Raw genomic sequence first — 15,961 nt, forward strand, 5'->3', positions numbered from 1 at the left:
ATTCAAAGCACACAATGATGTGCTCATTATGGAGCTCTGTTGGGTGAATTTTGGATAATTCCCAGGCCTTTGTAGTATCCTTTTCCTGGATGTGTGTTTTTGCCTCTCACTTTCTCCCCCCTCCCTCTCTCATCGTGTCTCCTTCAGGCTAGGGATGATATATTGAATGGATCCCACCCTGTCTCCTTTGATAAAGCCTGTGAGTTCGCAGGCATCCAGGCTCAGATCCAGTTCGGACCCCACGTGGAGCACAAACACAAGCCCGGATTCCTGGAGTAAGCTTTCCTTATCAAAAAGTTGCATTAACACCAACATTCACAGTAACTCTGTTCCTCATGTTGTACTTTTAGATGTTCATTTCGCAGCTGTGCATACACAGTGGTTATCTCCTGCTTCAGTACAGGCCGTTGCTTCAGGGATTTCCTCCAGTGGAAAGCTCAAGGGTGATGTCAGCTGTTACAAATGTTTTCTGATATGTAGGCAGTAGGGCAAGAATGACCTCATATGTGAAGGTATGTTAACAGAAAAGGAAATGTCTGTAGCTCAAAAGAGTAACCATTTAAAAATGTAATTTATCTCTGTAGCCTGAAGGAGTTCCTACCTAAAGAGTACATCAAGCAGAGAGGGTCCGAGAAGAAAATATTCCAAGTATGTACATTATATTGCTGGAATGTTGTATTTAAAAACAAAAAAATGTGTTTGAAACTGTATGCGGCCCCTGGGAATTAGACTAACTTGGTCTTTTCTATGTTTAGTCATAAATTAACAAAATACAAAACATGTAGATCACATAACGTAACACATAACATATGAAATGATTAGTCAATGAAGGAGGTGGAGATGTGACTTGTATTGTTTGTCCAGGATCATAAAAACTGTGGAGAGATGACGGAGATTGAGGCAAAAGTGAAGTATGTGAAGCTCGCCAGGTCCCTGCTGACATATGGAGTGTCCTTCTTCCTGGTAAAGGTAAGAGCTAAAACCATGCTTCTTTACCCCAGTAAAGAGGTCATTGGATTTATAAACACAGCAGACAGTATACTCACATTCCCACAAAACAAATCCCATTAAAGAATAATTACATCTTGCATCTTATTCTCGGATCATCATCATTAGATATGGTGAGTTTATTGCATGAGATCTAGAAGTGCAGCAGCATTGCTCAAAAGAGCAAAAGAGTCGAGTTAGGCCCGGGTTGACCAAACTTACTGTATTTGGAAGAGAAAACAAAGGGGAATGGTCAAACCAAACATCCATTGGTTGTTGTAAAAGTCCATCAAAGTTTGCAGACAGGCTTCCTGGTTCAGCTTTGACCTACCATGCTTGTTTTACCTCCATAAAAAAGTGGTAGATAAACGGTGAGTGTGATCGTCTGGCCGCTTGTGTTTCCTGCTTCGTTTAACTTTGTTGCAGTAAAGAGCCACATTTGCAGGTCTCAGCAGTTAACTTGCAGTACTTAAAGTACAATGTTATTATAACTGATATAAATGAGGGCTGAAGATACGAAAATAAAACCAGGGTTTCCCTTTAGTAATTACTGAGCAATACTAATTTAAAGATACATCTGGTTATAGAAAACAGGCGCATAATGCTGCTGTACTAATAAGAGGCAGCTGTGATTAGAAAGCTGCTCTGATATGCTCTGTGCTGTCAGACAGGTATGAAAGCTTGTTGAAAACGACACAAAACCCCATTATCACAACCAATCGCAACCTCCAGAGTGGAAGCTTGTGCGTTTGCAGTTCAGCAGCACACTCTGTGCTGTGAAATACTTGTGACAATAGCAATTCTGTTCCGTTCTGGTTTGGCGAACTCAAAAGTGGAATGGAAGTGCAGCATGCGAATGGGATGAAGTCGCACCAGCAGATATTTTAAAAGCTCTCTGACAGCAGCCCATTTGGTTACGAACTTGCAGGAAAGAGGGGAAAATAGGAAGCGTGCAGTTGTCTGCTGGGGTCTTAATGGGCAATAAATGGAATTTTTGGCCCTGTAGTTAAAGCAGACTGCAGAGTTCAGATTATCTTTGTACGCGAGTGCGCGTATGGTACAGTGAGTGTGCATCAACATGGACGAGCCCTGTCTGCGTTCGATGAGGAGATGTAGTGATGGAGATTTCAAGACTGTTAAATAATTCACTCCAGCTGCACTCTGCTCTTGATGCTAGCAGAGGCAAAAGCACAGACCTGGCTTTGTTGAAGCACATCTGAGAGTTTGTTGTAACCTTACATTTCTCATCTGTCAGTCTTTAGTAACTGCAGGTTCTAGGTAGGAAAGTCCTCTATAGCTGTAATCTTCACACAAATGGAAAAACTGTATATTAAAGTAAATGAGCCTGTAGATGTGTGTGTTTGTAGGCCCGTGCAATATAAAGCCTCCCACTTCTATTGTGTTTTCTTGCAGATTTTCCCCAACAATAATCAAGGTCAATCTATTTAAGATAGCATAATACCTTAGCTACCCACTTCAGATTAGAAAATGTAACTTCCTGCTTGAAATCAGCCTTGATAATTGTGACGTTCAAGGAACACAACCTAAAACAATGGAAGTGTTTAATAAATCTATGTACGAAGATATCATGAATACTGGGATAATGTTATCTGTCCTTGTGTTTAAGAGCCCCGAACCTATAAACCGCTCTATTATTGGCCTTTGTGAGGTTCTCAGAGCTCTCAGTGATAAAAAAAAAAAAGAAAACAACGAAAAACAATGGCCTGTAGACATAAAATGTACGTATTTTGAACTCCCCCGTCTCTACAAACCGATAATTTTTGTGTCGTCCTCTGCACCCCTGGAGGGGAGCCAAGTGTAGGCTCAGTCTCTGAAGTGAGCTGTAATAGATTTTCAGTGGGCAGAGAGTGGAGGACACCGTAGCTTCTGAGGCAGAGAGCTTGTGGAAGCACCATGCTGTTGTGCTGACAGTGACTAAACCCCGAGGAGACCCTGCTCAATAAAGCAGCAGTTAAACAAGGCCGAACTCTGCTGGGTCAGTTCACAGCTGCCCTTCTCCTCCTCCAATCGGGGCTGTAAACCACAGACACGGCGTGTATTACGACAGCACAAACAGAATGGCACACCGTTTTTTGTGTTCTCGCCTTGAATGAATCATCTGTGTAGGTGTGAAGCACCGACGTAAATGTTGTCTCATGTTGTCCTATCTGACAGGAAAAGATGAAGGGTAAAAATAAGCTTGTCCCGCGGCTGCTGGGGATAACCAAAGAGTCAGTGATGCGAGTGGATGAGAAGACGAAGGATGTGGTGCAGGATTGGCCTCTGACAACAGTCAAGAGATGGGCTGCCTCCCCCAAGAGCTTCACCCTGGTACTGTGCGACTATCTGCATGACGTTCTCAGCATTACTCACAGATGTTGTATACTCCCTTTTCCTGTGCACATATTCAGTTATTCTGTGAACAGCTTGATTTACAAGGCTCTGCATCCCATTTTCATCTTTTCCCCAGTTTTCATTTCCAAATACAAACAGCATCCTAAAAATTGTTGAGACCTTAGACTTCAATATTGAATGTTTTCACCATGCTAGCCAGCTATTTCATCTGAGTTAACAATAGATGCCTGCGGAAGAATGTGCAGAATAGAGATGTATTATTTATCTGAAAGCTTTTTCAATTTTCTTTTCCAGCTGCTGGCAACAGTACTGTCTGTTTTTCTCCCTTAATGGAAAGGAGCGCTCCATTTAAAGATTAATAGATTATGCAAATTTGAAAAAAATACTCTAAGGTATATTTGCCAACATTGATTTAATGTGAAAATATTCACCCTAGCGTTTCTGTAGAATGCTTTGAAGTTAAAAATTGGGGAATCACTACATGTAATTTCTAATCAGGTCTTTGGAGAAATAGGATGGGCCATAGAAGCTTATTAGGTATAGAATGTTTTAGCAATGCCAGATAGATGTTAAAATATCGCCCTGAACCTCTGCTGTCTTCAACTCATTACAAAGGATTTCGGAGAGTACCAGGAGAGTTACTACTCGGTCCAGACTACAGAGGGAGAGCAGATATCCCAACTCATTGCTGGTTACATTGACATCATTCTTAAAAAGGCAAGTAATAAAAAATACATTTTTGATATTAGACATACATTCAGTCGATATTGTTGACTGTGATGTCTGTTGCTCTTCTTTCTACAGAAGCAGAGTAAGGATCGTTTTGGCCTTGAGGGAGATGAGGAATCCACCATGCTGGAGGAATCGGTGTCCCCTAAGAAGTGAGTATTGCTCATGTATTATCTAGGAGGATGTTGACCAGTCTGATTCAACAAACACAAGTCTAGTTATTCTTCATGAATCTAAACCTCACTGTTTTATTCGTGCATGTGATTACATTTCTGCCAGCAGTACCCCCAAGAGAGGTAACGTTAGAATTAAACACAAAAAAGCACTTTATATATATATAAAAAAACAACTAACACTGTTCTCGATATTCAAGAATATAATTTGCTAAATTGCTTCCTTGTAGATTTTTTTTTGTGCAGACATAAACACAAAACCTGCCTCAGGCTCGAGACACAAAATGATCATCTTATTTCACAAAGAAAAACTGCATAATTCAGAAGTTAAGATATCACGCAGGTAAAGAAATCACCTCGTTGGAAGCAGTTTTATTCATTAATTTATATCTCCCAGTTGGATGCCATCTCTCCTGATTTCCCTGTGTAGCTTGGTAAATGATGGAAATGAATGTAATGCTGATGGACCAGGGCTCTATCACACAGAGCTTGGAAATTTGTTGTCACTGGAAATCCACATGGCTCTTAGCGAAACCACTCTCTGGCAGAATGGGGCATCATATTCCTGCTGCTTATGGGCCAATTGACTCATGTTGTGGTTCTCAGCACAAAAACATAATTGCTGCCTCTCAAAACAAGCCATAATTAACCAATGGAGTCAGGAGCATCTGTTGAACTGGGCAGAAAAACAGATTTTTCTTCCGTACAATATTTTTTTTCTGACAATATCTACTCACCTTGTGAACAGTTTTTAGCGGGATAATTGTTTTAATTATAATTTAATTTAATCTAAATTAGAAACAGTTGTGTTATTATCTGGGACAATTATCTGCATTTAAAGATACACTCACAAGTAACACAAAACATAATGTTACTCCAATGCAATACTTCTATAGACTTACAGACAATGCAGTGTTTCATCTTACTGTATATTACTGATATTTCCACTACACACATGCTTTCCTTTAGACCCTCAGGCCCTTAGGTTGGACTGCATCCTGTGCATGTATGTTGAATAAACATACACACTGAAATAGTGTCATCATTGAAATGTGTTTGATTATGAAATTCAACATGCACGTCCTATCTCTTTTCTTCCTGTACAAGGTCCACAATTTTGCAGCAGCAATTCAATCGAGTGGGCCGTGTGGAGCATGGCTCAGTAGCACTTCCAGGTATAATCCGGTCTGGGTCTATTGGTGGCCCTGACACCTTCAATGTGGGTACTATGCCCTCGGCCCAGCAGCAAATCACCACAGGGCAGATGCACAGAGGACACATGCCCCCGCTGGTGAGTAAGAGCATTTGCACTTGCAAGCAAACATGGCGTCCTGGACAAATGTCCTATTCCCCTGTTGTCACCACATTTTGACATGAAATGGAAGCATCGAACTTTGGGCCAGTCTCCGTAATTAAAATTAAAACCAAAAAAACTGAATCGAAGGAATGAGAAAATCGTGTAGCACCGCTGCTGTGCTCAGTTCTATAATTTTATCAGAACACAGTGTCGAGGTACATCATGTAAATCTGCAGAGTTTGAAATATTGCTTGTGGTCCCTGCTGTCAACAATGAACAACAATGAACAATATGAGGAGGGCTAAGAGTGAGATAGGGAATGAAACATATCTCAATTCACATTAAAAGCCCATCTGTGTTTATAGACATTAGATTGCACGACCGAGAGTTTCACAGATTTTCCGGAACATTGTACAATACATATTGTGAATTTAGATTGCTTTTCATTTACTCTCTGTGTGTCTCTGTTGCTTGTTGTTGCCAGAGTCTGGCCCAACAGGCCCTGATGGGGACCATAAACAGCAGTATGCAGGCTGTGCAGCAGGCTCAGGCGGACCTGGGATATGTAGATAATCTGCCTCCACTGGGCCATGATTTGGTAAGTCTCCCTCCCACTTACTACACAGTTTAGAGAAGTATTTTACAGTAGATGCAGCATGGATAGATATACCGTAGTACTCCTCCTTTACATCATCATTTTCAGAAACCCCTAGAGTTCCACTTTTCTAAAACTCACACTGAATGTGTGCTTACTGATGTTGCAACCTCTGGTTTTCAAAGCAAAGACAGATTAGAAAGAATTAAGCATTTGCATCACATCAAAGTCCATCATATTTCTCCAATATAATTAGGATACCACACTGACTGTAAATATAGAGGCTGTATTTAATGCTTGAGTGTTTCCAAACCCGTAGGTGTTGTACAGCCCTAGTCCTTTAATTCTGCATGAGAAAGTTTATTTGAGCTGAAAATCACCCACTGTGATGAAAGCCAATAGCTCTTCTTTTCCTCCTCCACCGAAAGGCATCCAGGGTTTGGGTTCAGAACAAAGTGGATGAATCCAAACATGAAATCCACTCTCAGGTTGATGCCATCACTGCTGGAACAGCATCTGTGGTCAATCTCACTGCAGGTGAGTACCCAGGAGAATACTAAACAGCTTCAGTATTCATCATCAACTCCAGAATTCTGTTTTATGATGTCTGTGCTGGACAATATTGTGAAAATAAAGTTTATCTATACATTATTGTGTGAATCAATCAGTCACTGTTAAGCCCTCAATGACGATGATCTTTTAAATAAAAGTGCATTTCCAATTTTTTTCCCTGATTTCTACTGATAAATAACTCTTGAACTGAAGCTCAACTTACTGGCAGTGTCTGTTTCTGCTCCCCGTGTCGTTTGGCACAGTGCCAGTCAAGTTCCTGCCAGTCTATTGTAGGGTTTTAATCTTACCTCGCCATCTGTTTGGTTGCACTTATACACACTCCACTTGCTAATACAAATTTGTGTCCTCTTCACGGCCACTTGCTTCATCAACGTGCTCATCACTGTGGAACCATCTCAAATAGGCACTAATTATGACACTGACACTGATGTGTGTGTTATAGCATGCGACACTCACGCTGTCCCATGGATTGACTAAATCAATGTGGCAGCAGCACAACAAATTGAGATGCACAGCAGACGTGTAGTTTGTAATGATGACGCTCCAACTTCCACAGGTGAGCCCACAGAAACAGACTACACAGCGGTGGGCTGCGCCATAACCACCATCTCCTCCAACCTCACGGAGATGTCCAAGGGTGTCAAGCTGCTTGCGGCACTAATGGACGATGAGGTGGGCAGTGGACACAAACTCATGGGCGCTGCCAGGATGCTGGCAGGAGCTGTGTCGGATCTGCTCAGCTCTGTTGAGCCTGCAGCCGCTGAGGTGAGACGCCCGCTGATGATTGTACTGACTTGGACTTCGCTGTAATCCTGGTAGCCACAAAGCCACAAACTGTGTTGAACTGCATGTTATGATTTATATCAGTGTCCCAGTGAAGATGAAGGTATTCTGGGATGATTTTTGATCCAGAAGTCTGGTTTAGATAATTCATGGAGAATTATTGAGAACGGGCCAAGCCAGAGTAATGGATGTGGTGATGTCATTCTCCCACAGCCCAGACAGACGGTGCTGACTGCTGCAGGAAGCATCGGACAGGCCAGCGGGGACCTGCTCCGTCACATGGGGGAGGGCGAGACCGACGAGAAGTTCCAGGTTGGACGCCACCCACTCCCTGTTTCTATGACACTGCTGGCCAAACAGGAAGACACACACATAACCTCAGGCCCCCATTACAATTGGCAATACACACTCATGTAATCACCTCAGACATTATTATTAGAGTAGTTACTTCATGTGAATTTTATAACAAAGTGTCAGAGGGAGAGTTTTTAGTAGTAAAACGACAATACAGTATCTCAGACATCCATTAATACAAGGTTATCTGAAGCCTTCAAGATCTGCCTCATTTGTGCTTTTACACTGAAATTCATTCACCTGCCACATACACATCATTTGCCCTTCATGGCCTTGATACCACTTGTGACCAAATTGCTTTGCTGTACAACAGATTTATTATTCACTTCCTAAAATACATACTCACTATCTTCCTCTTGTCTAAGGTAGTTTTACACTATTGTTATTCTTCTCGTATTAGATGGCCAATATTCACACAATTTCACCAAAATTAGTTAAAAACATTTGCACTCTCCTGGTCCCTTCCCTCACATGTTTCACAGCTGTAGTGTGTTTCAGTGAAGGACATTGATTAATATGTTGCAGGACACCCTGATGAATCTGGCCAAAGCAGTGGCCAATGCAGCTGCTATGTTAGTCCTGAAGGCCAAGAACGTGGCCCAGGTGGCCGAGGACACCATATTGCAGAACCGGGTGATCGCAGCTGCCACTCAGTGTGCCCTGTCCACCTCACAGCTGGTTGCCTGCACCAAGGTACTGATTTAAAACTTGTTCATCTCAGTAGCCAAGTAGGTAAAGGACAAGAAATCATCAAAGTAGGGTGTATGACACTGGCCATTGCAGCTTTTTTACAGTTTACTATGAAGATGTGCAGCGTTGAACTTGTTTAACATTCAACAGGTCTTTGTGCCATATCTTCAACAAAATAAGTGACTTATTTATCAGAAATGACTGAATAACAATTTACCTTTTAATTTTCTAAAGGCCTGAATTCTTGTGTGTTACTGTGACACAGTCTGTCTAATATCATAATAGTCTTAACTCTTGTAATTATCCTCCGTTCCTGCTAACGACTGTGTATGGTGCAGGTGGTGAGCCCAACCATCAGCTCCCCAGTGTGTCAGGAGCAGCTTGTCGAGGCCGGAAAGCTGGTGGACCGCTCCGTGGAAACCTGCGTCAAGGCTTGCCGCTCGGCCAGCGACGACGGCGAGCTGCTGAAGCAAGTCGGGGCAGCAGCCGGTGTGGTGAGCCAGGCCCTCAGCGACCTGCTGCAGCACGTCCGCCACTACGCCAGCTGTGGGGAGCCCATCGGACGTTACGACCAGGCCACAGACACAATCATGAATGTGACAGAAAACATTTTCACTTCCATGGGTGATGCTGGTGAGTACAAAAAATATACTCTAGGCTATAGAATGTTGTGGGTAATGTCCAGTTAAAAATGTGCTCACAACAAGTATTTACAATAAATGAGTGGGCTTACCTGCTTTCACTTAACATGTTGTCATGTGTTTTGGGTGCAGAAGAGGGCCTTCAGATCATTGTTTGCATTTGTGTCGATGTTAAGTGATCTAACAATCCTGTGAAACGTTGTGAAGCTCAGGATATTTGTTATGGTTCGAACCATGAGGCTGAAGAAATTCCAAACCCAGCCAATTCTCAAGGGGTTGTAAGAAACATGTCATCCAAAACCACTACAGAGCTCTCAATCTGGTCTCAATCAGCATCAGGGAGGCTTTGAAACTTCAAAAGAAACACATGAGGAGGGGCATTTTTGGAGGGACAAACTTTTGACTTTCTATAAATCAACAAGAAAAAAATAATGTGGCAAAAGATCAACATTCAGTGATGAGAGATTCTATTCTACAGATAGTGTATTGGATGATTTCCAAAGCCATTGGATGTAGGTTGTAAGGAACCTAGATGTCTTGTCTTTTCTCACAGACTTTGGGTGAGTTATTTCGAGCTGGAGGAAACTCATCTTTTTATAGCAGATGTGTGGGGAGATGTTACATATATTGCAAAGACTCTGATTTCTGTGAGAGAGGATGACTCACCTTCAGCTACTTATAAAAGTTAATGAAGCTGTGATTGTGACTAAGCAAGACTAGGACACTTACAGAAATGTCTTAGTGATGCACAATGGTTGGGTGACATGATAATATAATACTGTAAGATATTATTAATTTGTCAACTGTCAGACAATCCATCATACCATTTCTTCTTAAAATGGGTGTCCATTTAATATATCTGGCTGTATTACGCTCAGTGTACAGGATTTTTGCATCAATTACACGCATGGTGTATCTTAAAATGTTTATTGAAGTCGCCTGATTAGTCAAAAATAGACATTTCCACTGGTCATTTTATCTCTGCAGCCTCAACTGAATATCCAGAAAATATAATAGCTAAATGGATGATGACAACTCTGAAATGTAAACATTACTTTCAAAAAGTTCTGGCACTCGAAATGGATACAAAACTACAACAATCTGCACAACAAACAGGCCTCATTGAAAAACATCAAATCAGCTTTGCAGCAAAAACTGAATTTCATCTGTAATATAGGCTTGTATTTGTGCTGCTATCCTAGTTGTGTGGTGTATCTGCCCTTATGTACTCACTTAATGTATGTATGAACAGGTGAGATGGTGCGTCAGGCTAGGGTGTTAGCCCAGGCCACCTCTGACTTGGTCAATGCCATGAGGTCTGATGCAGAGGCAGAAGTTGATGTTGACAACTCCAAGAAACTGCTGGCTGCAGCCAAACTTTTGGCTGATGCCACAGCTCGGATGGTGGAGGCAGCTAAGGTAACAGTGTTTAACTAGTAATGTAATTTACTTAAATACCTCAACTTAAAAACCGAATGTATTTGCTTTCAGTCACTATAACATTATCTTTTAGTTTGATTAGTGCTTTATATGTAATACAGAAGAGTTGATAGTTAGTTTAACCCTGTTACATCAGTATGATCCACAACTGTTGACATTTTATTCTGTGTTTCTCTTTTTTTATCAGCACTCCCATGGTGTTCTTGCATGGCTAATGTCATATACTGAATGCATGATAAGATGAACTTTGCTAACTTGCTTTTATTTGATAGAATGAGCTACCAGCATCATTTCACATTGAAAATAAAAGGGTCCAGTATCAGAGGCTCTTAATACGCCCCTGTCACTATCGAGCAGGATGCTATCAGTGTGAAATAACCAGACAATCGAAACGCTGCCTATGGCACATTAGATGTTTTTGATCTGCGACATATTAATAACTATATCACTGCCATTATCAAAGAGGAAGTTGCAATCTGTCACTGACGGTTTCCTTGGAAACTGCCAGAAGCAGACAGAGCTAAATGCCTATTTGCATCTATTGCACAATGATGTTAACCATAGTTTTTAAACTTTCATTGCTGAGGTCTGAATAGCTATTGTTATATGCTGTATTATACGTTCATTGTCATGTGTTTATGTGCCCTCAGGGGGCGGCTGCTTACCCAGAGAATGAGGACCAGCAGCAGAGGCTTCGAGAGGCAGCTGAGGGGCTTCGTGTAGCCACTAATGCTGCAGCTCAGAACGCGATAAAGAAGAAACTGGTCAACAGGCTGGAGGTGAGTCAACAGAGTCAACGTGGTGTCATCTATGTGTTGTTTCACCTTGATTGAAACACAACACTGCTCCTTCCTTCTCCATACCACATAAATATCTCTTTCACACATTTGTTCATCTCTTTAGTGTAAATATATTAGAAATAAATGGAGAATTTGTACATCAAGCTAAAGGAAAAATATGTCAATACCGATAATGAAATCCCGGTACAAATGTTGCCCATTTAGTATAGTTGTCTGTGTTATTTCTCTTTTCCCGTCACAATGAGCTATAAATCCCATTAGTGATGTCCCCCCCGAGAGCACCCAATGTTCAATTTCCTAGGCACATAAACTATGCATTACCCAGGGTTGCTATCAGACATATATCTCAGTCTGCCTCCTTGCATCAGATGGTCACAGTAATGGTGCTAATGGTCGCCTCAATCAAGCAAATGTGTGAGCCAATGAAGACTAAAGTGTCAGTAATCTGCAAGTGTGCATACAACAATTATCACAGTCACCCCTTAAGACCCCATTAAACTTACCTGTTGTCTCCTGACAGACTGTCATCCAGCTGCTGTGCAGATGTGCACATGCTTTGGGTAGAACATGCTACTCCTACCTAGCATGTCAGTTCCACATGCAGTTCAGTCTTGTTTTTTTTCTGTCAGTTTAATGGTATATGTTCTGGCTCTCTTTTATCATCCTTGCCTCCTCATCGACTCAACAAGGAATGTATTCTCCCCCTGCTTTCAATCTTGTCATCACTTCAAAGCTAGTCTTGTGTCTATGCATTAATGTGAGCTAAGCAATGTGTTTCAGTGCATTAGTTTTGGAAACATTGCAAGGGGAAAGAAGCACTGAACATCCCATGAAATATAGATTGAGCACTGCAATCCCACCCATTTCTCTCTAACAATACTGCACAGAGCAAAAGTTAATGTTACTCTCAGCCAAGCACTCTTTTACTTTAGCTGAAATGATTTCCATTTGTATCATCTGAACAGATAGCTGCTAAGCAGGCAGCGGCTGCAGCTACTCAGACCATTGCAGCTGCCCAAAATGCTGCTGCTTCCAACAAAAATACTGTCTCACATCAACAGCTAGTACACAGCTGCAAGGTATGATTATGTACTCTTGTTACTGATTAAAAAAAAGTGAAATCAATGAATATAACATCTTTATAATATGTATTACATGCAGCTCTTTCAATCATGATGGTGTGGATATGAAGCATACATTATTGGTGTGTTTCAATGCAGGGAGTAGCAGATAGCATTCCCCAGTTGGTGCAGGGGATGAGGAGCAGCCAGGCTCAGCCTGAGGAGCTTGGTGCCCAGCTAGCCCTCATCATGGCCAGCCAGACCTTCTTACAGGTGAGGCCTTTCACCATGACACAGTCAGCTACTATTAAACTCTCTGTCATCAGATACACATACAAAAACTGCTTCTTTAATGCTAATGAAGTGTTGTTGTTGTTTTTCTGTCAACATGGCTCAGCCTGGCAGTAAGATGGTGACGTCTGCAAAGTCAGCAGTTCCCACGGTGGCCGATCAGGCTGCTGCTATGCAACTGGGACAATGTGCCAAAAACTTGGCTACCTGCCTTGCCGAGCTCAGGACGGCAACCCTGAAGGTATCTAACACTGTTACAGAAAGCAGGAGTCATCTCACTGATGTAGGAAATGTGTTGCTATCCGTTGTTTGTTGTTAGGCTGCACTTAGGTAAGCCCATTTCTTTGATCTCATTTAGAGATACCAAACACAGCATATAGGCTGGCATCCTGTCTGCACTGCATAATGGATGGGTACTTGTGAGGAACATTTACTGTATGCGTGTATGTGTGTGTCGTTTAAAGGCCCATGAAGCCTGTGGTCCACTGGAGATCGATTCAGCCCTCAAAACTGTACAGACACTGAAGAGTGAGCTTCAGGACGCGAAGATGTCCGTCATTGATGGCCAACTCAAACCTCTTCCTGGGGAGTCGGTCGGTACATAACAGTAGAAATATCTGCTTTAAAGTTTAATTGACATACTTACACAATGAGGAGATCACAACTATGAATCAAATGGTTTATGTGTCTGTTCTTTTGCTCCCACAGCTGGAGAAATGTGCTCAGGATTTAGGAAGTACGTCTAAGGCTGTGGGCTCCTCCATGGCCCAGTTGCTGACATGTGCTGCACAGGGAAATGAACATTATACAGGTAAAAGAAGTGCATTGTACGTACACAGAAAGCAGGTCTCAGTAGCTTAAGTAGCTGTCTAGAGTAGTTACATTGCCAGAATGGACAGATATAATACCTATATGTGGATTTGTGACTGTACATTTTAATGACAAAACCTTTTTCTTTAAATTGGGCCAAGGGGGAGTTTGAGGATAAAGCAGGTAGAGCAAATTAAAACTCCTTTATTTGTACCATCACTATTGCCTTAATCTGAGCCCAGCTCGGCTGTTTTGTCGTCAGTTCTGGCCCAATTGAGGATCTCAGGGGAGGAGAGATGAAGACAGATAGAGAAAAGAATTTCTAACAATGAACGCTCCCCCTAGCACTTCATGCTGTGGCCCACGGTGCTGCTCACTACTCATTAATCTTATTTTCACTAGATTTAACATTCCATCAGCAAATGGCTCCACTTGGCTGGTTAATGCAATTTGATGCAATTTGCTGCTTTTCTCTTTTTGGCTCTGTTTATAATAAGTTAAGGGCACCTCCCATGTGGAGCCATATTTATTATATTAACTCATTTATTCAAACAATGAGGGCCTTTCAGCATCACAGTTTGTTCTCAGTGTGGTACAGTTAGCCCCTGCCAGCTGATTTGCACAATGCAATTACAATTATAGTAAAGACAGGAAATGCACATACCTCTCAGTTTGTATTGCTTAAACAGCACTGCTGCAAAGTAAAACTAATGAGATTGAAATTAATGTTTAGTAAAACGTCAGTTTCAATTTGTTCAGAAACATGGTTACTTACTCTCACTACATAACATTATACTTCCTTCATATCTATTGAATATTACACCTTTGTTACATGATTATGATGGAGTCAGGCTGTATGTTCATTTTCTTGTATTAACAGATACTGTTATTATACTGATTTGGTTTGCTTCTTGGTATTTCATCCATCTTGGTTCCTATGATCACAATTACACAATGCTATTTCAATGTGGTTGTTCGCAGGTGTGGCTGCCAGAGAAACTGCACAGGCTTTAAGGACATTGGCTCAAGCAGCCAGAGGTGTGGCAGCCAGCACCAAGGAGCCTCAGGCATCAGCTGCGATGTTAGACTCAGCCCAGTGTGTCATGGAGGGCTCGGCCATGCTGATTCATGAAGCCCATCAGGCCCTGGTTCATCCCGGAGACGCTGAGAGTCAGCAGAGACTGGCACAGGTAGCATAGCTCCCAGTACTATGTATGATATTCATGTAGTGATCACATTGTTCCTCTCTCTCTCCACCGCTGATTTATAAAAATGTCTTCTTTCCATAACAATCATCCCCTCTAAGCGTTGCTATTTTCTCTCCAGCCTGGTATTCCTCTCTCAGGAGTGCCAGAGTAAGACTGATCATTCTCCTGCAGCCCTTCAGGGGATAAACATATTGTTTGGCTTATATCTGTGACAGCAGCATAAATTAGTGACAGGGATTACTGTGCACCGCTGTGAGCCCAATTTACATTTGAGATGTTTTTCCCCTTATAGCTTTTCTCTGGGACTTTGTATTGTGTGTCACATTGTTAGAATGACTAATGGCAGTCCATTGACAGAGCGCTGTACTGTGTTTCAGGTGGCCAAAGCAGTGTCCCACTCCCTGAATAATTGTGTGAATTGCCTGCCAGGCCAGAAGGATGTTGACATGGCCCTCAGAAGCATCGGTGAAGCCAGCAAGAAACTGCTGGTGGACATTGTGAGTCCCATCTCAACTTTTGTTGACATTTAGTGTATTTGCACTTACACAAAAACATCCGTACTAAACAAAATACAGTGAATAATATACCACCCCATAACTGAACAGGTTATTTCCATCTGACTTTGACTTTGACTTCTGCAGTGTTCTCTAATTGATGTGTGTCTTGTCTTTGAAGCTCCCTCCCTGCAGTAAGACATTCCAGGAGGCCCAGAGTGATCTGAACCACACAGCAGCTGAACTCAACCACTCTGCAGGCGAGGTCGTCCACTCCTCTCGTGGAACGAGCAGCCAGCTGGCTGCGGCCTCAGGGAAGTTTAGCCAAGACTTTGATGAGTTCCTGGATGTTGGCATTGAGATGGCAGGACACACCCATGTAGGTTTCATGATCATACCACCCCCTCCACACTCCATTGAAACAGTTCATTGGTGATCCAATGTGAGCAGTATTTTACACACGGAGAGGAGCATTCAGACCCTGATGGACAAATGCAAAAAAACTTAAATGCCAAGTGGCCAAGCTTTGTTACACTTTATTTCCTAAGCTGTTTAAGTCATTTGTTAATCAGACCTGTTCGTCTAATTCATAGTCAGATGTAATGAGATCTTGTGATGTTCTTGTTATGGTTATTTTGCCCATTAACTTGGAGAGATCGTCTGGGATTGGAGTTGATGTA

The 15,961-nt window shown here is 42.0% G+C and overlaps 1 protein-coding gene across 1 annotated transcript in view; it reads left to right on the forward strand.

The window, feature by feature from the left end:
- tln2b (talin 2b) overlaps window positions 1–15,961 on the forward strand; it is a 75,018-nt gene that overhangs the window by 35,570 nt on the left and 23,487 nt on the right. Inside the window, exons 7-29 of the mRNA XM_068722645.1 lie at window positions 148–275; window positions 585–648; window positions 865–969; window positions 3,163–3,318; window positions 3,958–4,059; window positions 4,147–4,223; window positions 5,352–5,535; window positions 6,026–6,139; window positions 6,565–6,673; window positions 7,266–7,474; window positions 7,706–7,804; window positions 8,372–8,539; window positions 8,875–9,169; window positions 10,430–10,596; window positions 11,268–11,396; window positions 12,383–12,496; window positions 12,638–12,751; window positions 12,876–13,010; window positions 13,234–13,362; window positions 13,478–13,580; window positions 14,561–14,769; window positions 15,165–15,284; window positions 15,463–15,660. Of these exons, the coding sequence (XP_068578746.1) occupies window positions 148–275; window positions 585–648; window positions 865–969; window positions 3,163–3,318; window positions 3,958–4,059; window positions 4,147–4,223; window positions 5,352–5,535; window positions 6,026–6,139; window positions 6,565–6,673; window positions 7,266–7,474; window positions 7,706–7,804; window positions 8,372–8,539; window positions 8,875–9,169; window positions 10,430–10,596; window positions 11,268–11,396; window positions 12,383–12,496; window positions 12,638–12,751; window positions 12,876–13,010; window positions 13,234–13,362; window positions 13,478–13,580; window positions 14,561–14,769; window positions 15,165–15,284; window positions 15,463–15,660 (3,228 nt within the window). The remainder of the gene's footprint in view (window positions 1–147; window positions 276–584; window positions 649–864; window positions 970–3,162; window positions 3,319–3,957; window positions 4,060–4,146; window positions 4,224–5,351; window positions 5,536–6,025; window positions 6,140–6,564; window positions 6,674–7,265; window positions 7,475–7,705; window positions 7,805–8,371; window positions 8,540–8,874; window positions 9,170–10,429; window positions 10,597–11,267; window positions 11,397–12,382; window positions 12,497–12,637; window positions 12,752–12,875; window positions 13,011–13,233; window positions 13,363–13,477; window positions 13,581–14,560; window positions 14,770–15,164; window positions 15,285–15,462; window positions 15,661–15,961) is intronic.

This window comes from Cebidichthys violaceus, unplaced genomic scaffold, assembly GCF_023349555.1.
Source record: "Cebidichthys violaceus isolate CVI_PGR_0920_01 unplaced genomic scaffold, fCebVio1.0.p SCAF_3, whole genome shotgun sequence".
NCBI classification, from domain to species: Eukaryota; Metazoa; Chordata; class Actinopteri; order Perciformes; family Stichaeidae; genus Cebidichthys; species Cebidichthys violaceus.